The 12,262-nt window shown below is 48.2% G+C and overlaps 1 protein-coding gene across 2 annotated transcripts in view; it reads right to left on the reverse strand.

Moving 5' to 3' along the window:
• Nucleotides 1–12,262, reverse strand: part of KLHDC3 (kelch domain containing 3) — a 74,436-nt gene that overhangs the window by 41,275 nt on the left and 20,899 nt on the right. For both annotated transcript variants that reach the window (XM_073558976.1, XM_073558977.1), the window contains exons 2-6: nucleotides 2,430–2,637; nucleotides 2,039–2,203; nucleotides 1,854–1,969; nucleotides 1,437–1,508; nucleotides 488–701 (exon numbers count right to left, since the gene is read on the reverse strand). In XM_073558976.1, the coding sequence (XP_073415077.1) occupies nucleotides 488–701; nucleotides 1,437–1,508; nucleotides 1,854–1,969; nucleotides 2,039–2,203; nucleotides 2,430–2,583 (721 nt within the window). In that variant the 5' untranslated portion in view covers nucleotides 2,584–2,637. The remainder of the gene's footprint in view (nucleotides 1–487; nucleotides 702–1,436; nucleotides 1,509–1,853; nucleotides 1,970–2,038; nucleotides 2,204–2,429; nucleotides 2,638–12,262) is intronic.

Genomic DNA, 12,262 nt, shown 5'->3' on the forward strand with positions numbered 1-12,262 from the left:
TTATTCATTTTGGAGATTATACTGTTATCATTGGGAGGTTTCTTCAACAAAATTTGATGTATACTCTAACGGGTAATGACTTTTATTAGACTGACTGTCATTTGCACTGACTATTTAGGAAAATCAGAGAAAAATATAATTTGCATAATAATTTGGAACAGTGTACACAGTACCCTCTCATACCTCCCAGCCCATAATATACACCATAGCCCCAGCCCTCCATAGCTTCACAACCCCCACCAAACATTACATGCCTCCCCTCCACTATGCACCGCGCCCTCACATGCCCCCCTCCACTATACACTGCGCCCTCGCTTCCCCCTCCATATACACCGTACCCTCGCGAGCCCCCACTATATACATGTACCCTCTCAACTCCCAGTCCATAAAATACACCGTACACCCAGTCCACCATAATCATAACATACCCCCCAGACCACCATACACCACACCCTCACTGACCCCCCTCCATATACCAAAATCTCACATGCAGAGTGGCTGCGCCTCCCCTCAGGTGGGGGCGAGCATTGTGGGGCATCCAGCCAGGTCTCTGTTAGTAAGTCAAATGCTCGTATTCGGTTACAATAGATTTCATTGTTTGAGTGGTGCTGACCGGACCGATCTGCGCGGCCACCAAACACAAACATTTTACTCCCGATGACTGTGGCGGAGTGGAAATCTCTCCAGCGAGCTGGCACACCCTGCGGGCGAATAAGATGAAGGCATCACTACAGATTTGTACAACAAAAAGCATGAAGGAGCCTTGACAACCAAGCACATCGGACTGTGGTCGGCCTCGTCGCCACATACATAGGCACTAGAAGGGGGCAGTTCTAGTCACACCACCTCCCCCCTCTCTAGGCACCGCTGTCCTAGTGCCACCACCTCCCCCTCCTCCAGGCCCCTCCCATCCTAGTGCCTCCTCCTCCGGGCCCCACCGTCCTAGTGTCGCTGCCACCTCCCCCTACTCCAGGTCCTGCCGTGTTGTGCCACAGCCTCCCCCTCCTCCAGGCACCCCGTCCTAGTGCCACAGCTACCTCCACCGGGCCCTGCCCAGCTTGTGTCACCGCCTCCCCCTCCTCCAAGCCCAAAGGTCCTAGTGACGCCAAAGCCTTTCCTGGGCCCTGCTATCCTATTGACGCCGCCTCCCCCTTCTCCGGGTCCCGCCGTTCTTATGATGCTGCCTTCGCCTTCTCCGGGCCCCGCCATTCATGTGCCACCGCCTCCCCTTCCTCCGGGCCCCATCACTATAGCGCCGCCACCTCCCCGAGGACCTGCCATCCTAGTGCCAACGCCGTCTCTCCCGCCAGCCTTGTGCTGCCGCTTCCTCCCCCTCCTCCAGGCCCAGCCGCCCAAGTCCCTCCTCCCCCTCCACCCTAACGCCTGCTTGGGAACAGTCAACAGTGGCAGGGAGGACACAGGTGTCAGGTTCTCACCTTGGCTCTCACCAGAGACCAGATCATGGATTTGGTGTCCAGTTTGTGAATCTCATCAGAGAAGCAGTCAGCCTGTGAAGAAAATCGGAAGACTTCAGAGATCAGTCCTGACCAACATGTCTTGCGCAGGAGACAAGCGGCGGTCCCTGAGTCTCATGGCTACACCACACTTGCCTCCATTCATGGATGTAAACTTCTAGAATTATAGCTTTCCTGTAATGAGAAGGTGCCTATCACCTGGAGACAGCCCAAAACTGGCTGTGTTATGTCAGTGTAATGCATCATAGGACATGTAATTCTCAGAGCTGCTGCCTGACCACAGTGACAATCAATAATGTGGGCGAGACAAGGGATGGGCAACCCAACGAGTCCGTCTCTAGAAGCTAGAACCCCCTCAATATACAAAAGATGTCTCACCAGCTGCTCAAATCCCCCAAAGATATACATGGTCCTGTCCAGCACACAGGCGGAGTGACCGTCACGGGCCCCGGGGATGTGACCACTCACAGAGGGTGTCGTCCACTGCTCTGAGCCTGTAACAAGACTGAGGGTCAGGAATAGGCAGTGGGGGTCAGGGATGTTCTGGGAGGAGGGTAAGTCACCTGTGTGGAAGGTGTAGAGGACATTACAGGCCCCCTCAGTGTCGTTACGGCCACCCCAGATGTAGATTAGATCATCGACGAGAACAGCCGTGTGTCCATATCTCATGTAAGGAACCTTGGACGGGAAACATCGGGCCAGCGGGAGCTTCCACCAGCGGAGAGACACTGCAAGAAGAGACCAGATGTCTGTCTGTTGCCTCTAGAGCATTGGAAGGCGGACCGCCCCACATGGGGTGCCCCCAGAGGAGCCTCCCCCACCCACTCCCGTCGGGTGCCCCCAGAGGAGCCTCCCTTACCCACTACCGTCGGGTGCCCCCAGAGGAGCCTACTCAATGACACACCCACAGCACCTGTAACCTCCACCTCCCGAGCTGCGTACACCCCCTCTTACCAGCATTGAAGACATGCACATCGATCTGCCGGAGAGTTTCGTAGTCCTCTCCAGAGCAGTAACCACCAAAGGAGAAGATTCGATGTCCCACTGCCACTGCTGCATGATTCACCCGTCGTGGACCCCCCTCTAAGTGCACCGTCCAGTGAGGCATGCCCCCAATGCATGCCGAGGCACAAGGGAGGCAGAGGTGTCACTGCACCAGAGCCTGCAGGGAGAGAAGCACAACGTTACAGGGGCCGGGAGGTGACCAGCTCAGGATCAGACCCAAGATTCAGAAAATCCTGCAGAAGGAACAGAAGAACTAAGGAGGTGGGTTAATATCCAGCAAGACAACACCAGAAATCTTCCAACACCAGGGTCCATCACTGGGAAAGGGGAAACTGTGGGGTCCACAATTCTGGGGAGGAGGAGATACAATCTGTTATTACAGGTGTGAGGACCAACAACCACGAGATCACCACCATGATCGGACAGAAGACCCTCTACAACAGACTCCAGAGAGGGAAGACAGAAAAGACCCCCGCAGCATCAGCCGGGACACCCTCCTCCAACAAACTTCATAGGTATATACAGTATATTAATCTAATCTACTGTGTGTTAACCCTTGGAAACCCTCCATCCCACTCATGTCTGTAAGGCTCTGCTATTCATCTACCATGTTTAATCCTTGATGCGGTAATGTTCAATCGCTGCACACACTTGATAGATGCAGCAATAACACAATTGATGAATAAGGAATTGGTGCAGGGAGAGAAAATGATGAGGCACCAAGAACATAAGGTTTCGACCCTCATAGGGTCTTAGTCATATAGTCGCTGTTGGCAAGGTTCCCTGAACGGTATAAAAGATATTCTGCTTGCAAAGGACACCTGGCTCCAGGGTAGGTACGGCGCACCTGCGCCTTGGATTGTAGGCTGCAATATAGCTATACAATTAAGTCCTCACAAGCATCTGTCAAGAGTGTGCGGTGATTGAACATTACTCTACCACAGGGATTGCCATCCAACTTCACCAGCACGAGTGCTCGCCAACACTACCCGTCTAATTCTCGCTGTTGGAAGGTCACCACTCTAACAAGTCTGTGGTCTCTGTAGTTTGTCTCCTGCTGTCTTGAGTTAGTTGACCAATTGCTAACTAGATACATTTGTGTTAGATCTAAGTACATACTTCCCTATATATTTAGACATAGCCAAGGGGAAGACACTTTGAAAAATATCGCACTTGGGCAAAATCTGCCCAAAGTGCTGGGTAGTTACACCTGGCCGGAGACCAGCAAGACATTCACATAAACTTCCTGCTACGTTATCGGATTTGCAGAGCATTCACCATATGTATTTGTGCCATTTATGTTCTGGCTGCTGCAATCATTCACATCTACCGTCCTTTCACACACTCTACACAATCCATCCGTATCAGCCCTTTCTCCTCTCTTCTCCTATGTACGTCTCTCATGTTCTCGCCACAATGTTAAAACCACTCACTCAGAGCCATCAATGCCCACATAAGACACGCTTTCACAAATTACTCAACCATCTGCTCACTCTCCATTTTCCTTCTCCTAGTCTCAGGACATATCTCGCCTAATCCAGGCCCTTCTTGTAATAAGACTAACTTCTTGCCTGCGACAGTCAGAAACCCTGCTAATCTAATATTCCTTGCATGCCTTCTGCCTCTTTTAGTTGTGCCCTTTGGAACGCACAGTCAGCGTGTAACAAACTCTCCTACATACATTACTTTTTCTTAGAATGTTAAAGTTGCAAGGAACCTCAATGGTCATTGTGTCCAACTCGCTGCTCAATGCAGGTCAGGATTCACCAAACCATCTCAGACAGATGTCTGTCCAACCTCTGTTTCAAGACCTCCATTGAAGGAGAACTCACCACCTCTCGTGGACGCCTGTTCCACTCATTGATCACCGTCAAAAAGATTTTTCTAATATGTAATCTGTATCTTCTCCCTTTCAGTTTCATTCCATTGCTCCTCGAGTTTCCATGTGCAAATGAGAATAATGATGATCCCTCTACACTGTGACAGCCCTTCAGATATTTGTAGACAGCTATTAAGTTTCCTCTCAGTCTTCTCTTTTGCAAGCTAAACATTCCCAAATCCTTTAACCGTTCCTCGTAGGACATACTTTACAGTCCACTCACCATCCTGGTAGCGCTTCTCTGAACTTGCTCCAGTTTTTCAATGTCTTTTTTAAATGTGGTGCCCAGAACTGGACACAGTATTCCAGATGAGGCCTGACCAAGGAGGAGTAGAGGGCAATAATAACTTCACATAATCTAGACTCTATGCTTCTCTTTATACATCCTAGAACCATGTTTGCCTTTTTGTCTGTGATCTATTAGTATACCCAAGTCTTTTTCACACGTGCTGTTGCTTAGTTCTATTCCTCCCTTTCTGTAATTTTCATTTTTCTTGTAGAAGCTTGCATATCTCCCTGTTACATACCATTCTATTAGTCTCTGCCCATTGTTCAAGCTTATCTAGAGCCTTGTGAATCCTCTCTCTGTCTTCTCTAGAGTTAGATATCCCTCCTAGCTGTGAATCATCTGCAAATTTGATTACTTTACCTCCAGTTCCCTTATGCTTCAGATGGCCCTCTTGATCCAATTCATGATGGTACTCTTCGCCACCTTCTTTCCTTTATTTCGACTCAATGGATGAACAAAAATTCTGGTCAACCCTCAATGATTTGGTTTCCTGTAAGTAGTGCAAAATCGTACGTCGAACTTATGGAATTCCTCCTCCCTTGCATTTGTGGATTCTGGTAAAAGGAGGCGAGAATGATGTCTTGTGAACGGAGGAAATCGGACACCACCTTGGGCAGAAAGGATGGATCAAGATGAAGAACTACACAACGATTTTGATTATTAAGTAAGGTTCTCTAAGGCCTCTTTCACACTTCAGTTTTTTGCATCAGTTCAAATCCGCCAAAAAGTCAGACAAGCGGATCCGTTCTCAACTGATGTGAATGGATGCCACAGGATCCGTTTTTAGACGGATCCTGAAAATGTAAAGGAACCTCTGGGGAGAGAGAGAGAGAGAGAGAGAGAGAGAGAGAGAGAGAGAGAGAGAGAGAGAGAGAGAGAGAGAGAGAGAGAGAGAGAGAGAGAGAGAGAGAGAGAGAGAGAGAGAGAGAGAGAGAAAGAGAGAGACTGGAGGATCCGCCATAGAAAAAAACGTTGCAAGCTCCGTTTTCAAATCGGTGAGGATGGTGACGGACAGCAACTTTTGGCGGATCCTCAAAAAGAAAGGATGGCAATCCGTCACAATCCGCCATTAATGGAAGTCAATGGGGAAAAAAAACGGATCCTCAAAAGAAAATTGAGGATCTGTTTTTTTCAAAACCTGGCGGATTGTGACTGATCGTAAAAAACTGAAGTGTGAAAGAGGCCTTATAGACAATGTCTGTAATTTCCCTATTCGTCTTTCCGTAGTTATAGCGACTAGGAAGGCTGCTTTGAACGAAAGAAGGTGAGGGGTACAGGAATATAGAGGTTCAAATGGCGGTTGTGAGGTCTTTGAGGACTAAATTTAGATCCCAGGAGGGGATAACAGTCTGAATCCTGGGACGTTGTGTAAGGGCTGACACCATGAACCTTTTAATCAAACGATGGTTGGCTAAGTCCCGATTGCCCTGAGCTCTGTATTCAGAGACTTGAACCTTCAAGGTACTAGGCTTGAGGCCTAACTCTAACCCTTTCTGTAAGAAGTCCAATATTTGCGAAATGTTAGGGTGGAATGGATCTGGTACGTTAGGAATGCACCAGGATGAAAACTTTTTCCACACTGTTATAAATGGCATTGGCGACTGGTTTCCTGGACTTTCGTAAAGGTGGAAATAAACTTGTCAAAAAGTCCTTGTGCACGCAATACCTGGGCTTCAGAAACCAAGCAGCTAATTTCAGTTTTTGAGGATCCGGATGATGCAGATGTCCCTGTGAGAGGTCGGTTCCCTGTGGTAACTGAACTGGACCATCTACCTGGAGATCAATAAGGTTGATCCAGCTCCTTCATGGCCACACTAGAGCCACTAGGATGGTTGGTACCTGATCTTCTGAAGAGTCCTTGCCAGCATCGGAATCAGAGGAAACGCATAGGCTAACTGGAAGCTCCACTGCTGAGCGAAGGCATCCAATCCCTTGGACTTAACCCTGGGGTTCAGGGAGAAATAGGTTTCGACCTGTGCATTTTGGGCTGAGGCGAATAAGTTGATCTCTAGCAGACCCCATCTTGCTACCCGCATTTGAGTCCCTGGTTCAGGCTCCATTCTCCAGGCTGTATGTGACTTAAGAAATCTGCCTGGAGGTTGGAAGACCCTTTTAAGTGGACTGCCTTCAGGGAGAGATGTTTTTCAGCCCAACAAAATATTCGGCATGATACATTTTTGAAGCTGTTGAACTTCATGCTCCACTTAAGTCTGAGGTGGGCTACGGTGGTGATGTTGTCTGAATATACTCTGACGTGACATCCAGTGACTAGGTTGTCTGCTGCAAGAAGGGCCTTCTCCACTGCCCTCAGCTCTCTGAAGTTGGAGGACCTGCCACTTGTCTCTGGACTCCAGAGTCCCTGGAAAGGAGTATGGGAAACTACAGCACCCCAGCCTCTCTTGCTAGTGTCAGTTGTTACCATGACTAGAGGATTTTGAGACCAGGCTACACCCCTCCATAGATTTTCGGGGCTCAACCACCAAGCCAGGGAAGCCTTTACTCGGCCTGGGGTCTGAACTCTCCTGTTTTGCGAACTGGGATTCCTGTTCCAGCTCCTGAGAATATGAGTCCGTAGGACCCTGGAGTGGGCCCGAGTCCAAGGCACTGACTGAATGCAAGAAGTCATGGAGCCTAGGACAGACATGGCTGCCCGAAGAGTAGGGACCTCTGCTTTCTGATTCCAGAGACCTTGATTGTCACAGTCAGGCAATGATCCTCTGGTAGGAAGGACATCCGTTTTCCCGAATCCAGTAGAACTCCCAGGTACCTTCTTGTTGTGGAGGGTTGGAGTTCTGATATTTTCGGATTTAGGAGCCACCCTAGTGATTGTAAAATGTCTAGAGACCTCGCTACATGACTCCTGAGAGTCTGAGCAGATGGGGCTATGATTAGGAGATGGTCCAGATAAGGAACAATGCAGATACCCTGCCCCCAGATGTAGGTCACTGCCTCTGACATTATCCTGGAGAACACCCTTGGTGCTGAGCAAATGCCAAAGGGGAGCACATTGTATTGATAGTGATTCACCTGTTGGTTTTGTAAGACTGCAAATCTCAGGTACTTTCTGTGGCGAGGAAGGATTGGCACGTGAAAGTAAGCATCCTACAGGTCGATGGTTGCCATAAAGTAATGAGGTCCTATCAGGGGAATTGCCGATACGTGATGTGACTGTTGAGACCTTTCAAATTTATTATGATAAATGCGTCTCCTGAAGGTTTTCTCACTAGAAAGAGGCGGAAGTAGTGACCTCTTCCCCACCCGTCCACTGGTACTGGGAAGATTGCATTAGATTTTAACAGATCCTGAAGACGTGAGAACAGTAGGTCTTGGGCTCCCGGAGATGCTAGGGAGGTGACTCTTTGACCCTGAGGAGGGGAGGATTCGAATTCTATTAGGAGGACCTCTTTGACAACATTGAGGACCCACTGGCAATAGGAAATTACCTGCCATTGATGGAAAAAATTTGAGTGCCTCCCTCCCACAGAGTCAGAGTCACTGCTTGTCTGTTGGTGTTGCTGCTGGGGAACAAGGATGTTTTTGCCCTTCCTCTTAGGTTTGAGGGGTCTGAGGCAGAGGCAAGGAAAAAGTCTTTCTTGGCGGTCTTCTGCTCAAGAAGAGATTTCTTTTTGTTTGTGGTCTTCTCCAGTATATCATCAAGAGTTGGCTCGAAGACATATTCACCTTAAAAAGAGGATGGAGCACAATTTGATCTTGGAACTGACATCTCCACATTTTAAGCCAGAGAGCCCTTCTAGCGAAGTTGGACTGAACCAGGGATGTAGCAGCGATACAGACGGATTCTGCAGAGGCGTCAGCCAGGAACCCGGTCGCTCTTTTGAGCAACGGAAGAGAATCTAACAACTCTCCTATTGAGGTTCCCTGAGAGATGAAATTCTCCGGAAAAGGCATCTGGCAACACAGGTTATTAGCTATATTGGTCTTAAGTGAAGAGGTGGAAGTCTCCCAGGATTTTTTCAGCAGGCTGTAAACCCACCTATCCATTGGATCCTTAAGCTGAGATGAATCCTCAAAAGGGAAGAAGAGTTCTCTTGGCTACTCTTGCCACCTGCACATCCACTTTAGGAATATCCCAACTAACTGATTCACCCTCCAGAGGGAACCTATGTTTAAGCGCCGAGGGGGTGCTCAACCGTTTCTCTGGGGACTCCCACACCTGAGAGATCATATTCAGGATGTTTTCATCGACCGGGAAACCAATCTGTTTTCCTGCTTTAATCCTCCAAACATTTCTTCCCGAATTGTTTGGGGAACATGTTCCTCCTCCAAACCCATAGTGCTACGGACTGCACCAACTAACTCCTCCTCTATATATTCTGCAAAGAAAAGATATTTCTTAGCCTCCGATTTCCAATGAGATGAAGATTCCTCCCATTTTTCTGAAGCAGAGTCATAAGAGCCTTAAAAAATCAGAGTCAGAGTCCTCAATTTGGAACTCTCTCTTCTTAGGGGGAGATGGTCCCGGAGAAGGAGGAGGAGGCGCAAAAGCAGCCAAGGAGGACTTGAACAAGGGTATGCAATTCATCCAGTTGTGAGGGATGCTCAGCCCAGACCACCTTATCCGTACACTCCTGACCTAGCTTCTTCTCCCAAAGAGAGGGAAGCTCCTTATTGTAAATGGCACATATAGGAACCTTTTTAGTAGGGTTTTTGTGGGCAGACTTGTCTCCCTGGAAAAAAAAGGGGAGAAGTATAACTAAAGGAATTCCACTACAGTACTGCACCCAGGACTCTAGGCTAGAACCCACCACTCTCCACAGACTTATTGAGGCAGTGCTGGGCTCTGCAGGTGCAGGGCAGGAAGCAGACACACCATCCATACTGCAGGGACTCACCTTACCTTGGGGGTTTTTTTCCGGCAGGTTTATATAGAAATAAGCCCTACCGTCATGCCCAAAAGATTTTCCCTCCTCCCCCTCCAGGTCCTGAGCAGGCGTTCGGGGGCCAGGAGGCTGCAGAAAGCCGGACCCGGAAGCACATGAGCTCCACTGTGGAAAGCAAACCCTGGAAGTGACTCGCGCATGGTATGATGTCACTTTAGGGTCGCGCTGAATGGCGTGCACAGAGGGAAACGAAGTCGGGGAGCTCAGGGAGGCCTCCGGCTATGGGGATAACTGGCCCGCTTTACCCCCAGCGGGAACGCAGAAGGGCCAGAAGGTCCCAAATCCTCTGCAAAGCAGGGAAACAGGAGCAGCATGGAGGAGAGCAGAGCTCACGACCACCACTGCCCGGCTTCTGCACAAGAGACAGGTATACTGCGGTTCCGGCCACACAGTATATGAGAAAACAAAAGACCTCTCCATGCCTCATGGGGGACAGGCAAGACACTGTCGAGTAGGAGGTGGGAGGGGCTTTTAACCTCTATGTGCTTCCTGTCCCCCAATAGGGCGTGGAGACATCCTCTTATGCTGTCCTGGAAGGTGACTAGAGAAATACACGTGCCATTAACACGCAGAAATGTATGAAGAACTTGCAGTCATCATTGGCCCCAATCTCCTCCCTCTCAAAAACCAAGACCGGGAAGAACCCGACCGCTTTCCCACTTACAGCACTAACATAAGAAGTCAGGAAAACTTTTCAGAGTGACAGAAAAATAAACGCTTCTGAGAAGAAATTTCACTCGAAAATATCGCCCACCTCATTGAGGCCATTTGGATTTATGGTATTCAACCTATAAATCCAGTAGATTTCTCTTCTACACAAAGCCCGGAATCTGTTAGGGGTATTAGAATCATCCCGGTCAATAGGTAGAAATCCCGTCCCTGTGTGATGGCGCAGTGTCTGGACAGGCGATGGCGCAGTGTCTGGACAGGCGATGGCGCAGTGTCTGGACAGGCGATGGCGCAGTGTCTGGACAGGCGATGGCGCAGTGTCTGGACAGGCGATGGCGCAGTGTCTGGACAGGCGATGGCGCAGTGTCTGGACAGGCGATGGCGCAGTGTCTGGACAGGCGATGGCGCAGTGTCTGGACAGGCGATGGCGCAGTGTCTGGACAGGCCGGGCTTCATGAAGCCTTTTTTGACATTGTGGCGATGTGCATTGATTCTCTCTCTTAATGTCTGTGTTGTCCGCCCTATATACTGCTTATTGCAGCTGCACTGTATCACATAAATGACAAAGTCCGACTCGCAGGACAATCGCTCACGTATGGGGAAGGATTCATTGGTGGAGGTGGAGCTGAACGAGGGCATATTATGAGTGATGCCTCTACAACAACGGCATTTCAGTTTCCCACCCCGAATCACTCCAACATTACTAGCTATTCTAATATTCACAGAGGGATTCAGGGTTTTTTCCTTCAGACGACTGGGGGCTAATAGATTTCTGATCGTGGGAGCCCTCCTATAGGTGACCCTGGGGTTCTCAGGCAAGACCTTCCCCAAAACGGGATCACTGCGGAGGATGTGCCAATTCCTCCTTAATAGATTTTTCATTTGTTTGTGGCACTTATTAAATGTAGTTAGAAAACTAACCGAGGAGTCCCATCCTCTCGGCTCTTTCTCTTTGTAAGCAGCGCTTCCTGATCACACTCCGTCTGTACATGTCTGAGGGAATTTTCAATAAGTTTTTTTGGATACTTTTGTGCATAAAACCTTTTTTTTACAAATCGGCCTGCTCCAAATAGTTTTTCTCCTCAGTATAATTCCTCCTAATTCTCTTAAACTGATTTACTGGTATATTGAAAACCCATTTAAAATAATGCCCGCTTTCAAAATGTAAAAAGCTATTAGCGTCCACCTTCTTAAAAAACGTCTTAGTGTGAATACTGCCGGACTCAATAAATTTAAATCCAAAAAAATCAGTGGCGGTATCACCAACATGGGGAGTAAAAGTGAAAACCCCATTTGTTAGAATTAAGACGATCAATAAAAACACCAAGGTTATTGTGCCGGTTATCCCAAATTAAAGTCAGGTCATCAATAAAGCGCTTATAAAAAAACAGAATTCTCTATAAAAATGTTCTCAAAGCGTCCCATAGCGAGATCAGCAGTGGCTGGTGCGGCTTTAGATCCCATAGCCACACCCGGTAATTGGTGATAAAAGGCACCAAGAAGGTAAAGAAGTTATTTTTCATGATTAATGAAATACCCTTATATATAAAAGTTCTTTGGGGGCCGAAAGCCGATCAGCAGATTCCAAATAGTAAACAAGACAGAGCTACACCCTGCCGGCTCTGAGAATAAAGTGCTGTCATATCGAGAGTCACAAACAGATGCGAATCCTTCCACTGTACAGTCTGCAGAAGCTGCATAGAGTCAGCCGAGACCCTAAAAAGCTAGGCAGTGTAAAAACATGGACCTTCATCCCAGAACCTGTGTATTCAGCCAATCCGCTAGAAGGAGAGCCAGTGCTCGATATCTCGGGCCTGCCTGGGGGGTTACTAAGATCTTTATGTATCTTGGGGAGATAAAAAAAAGGAATATTCGGGTTTTTTACCATTAAAAACCTCCCCTCTTTCCCATCAAGGATACCATCTTTCTTGGCATTTTTTATAAATGATAAATACTCCTTTAGAATATTAGTACCAGAAGATTTTACTTTCAAATAAAAATTGGAGTCTGATAACATTCTAAACGCCTCTTGGCAGAAAATATT

The sequence above is a fragment of the Dendrobates tinctorius genome, unplaced genomic scaffold (genome assembly GCF_039654945.1).
Source record: "Dendrobates tinctorius isolate UK_male_01 unplaced genomic scaffold, ASM3965494v1 ptg000264l, whole genome shotgun sequence".
Taxonomy (NCBI): domain Eukaryota; kingdom Metazoa; phylum Chordata; class Amphibia; order Anura; family Dendrobatidae; genus Dendrobates; species Dendrobates tinctorius.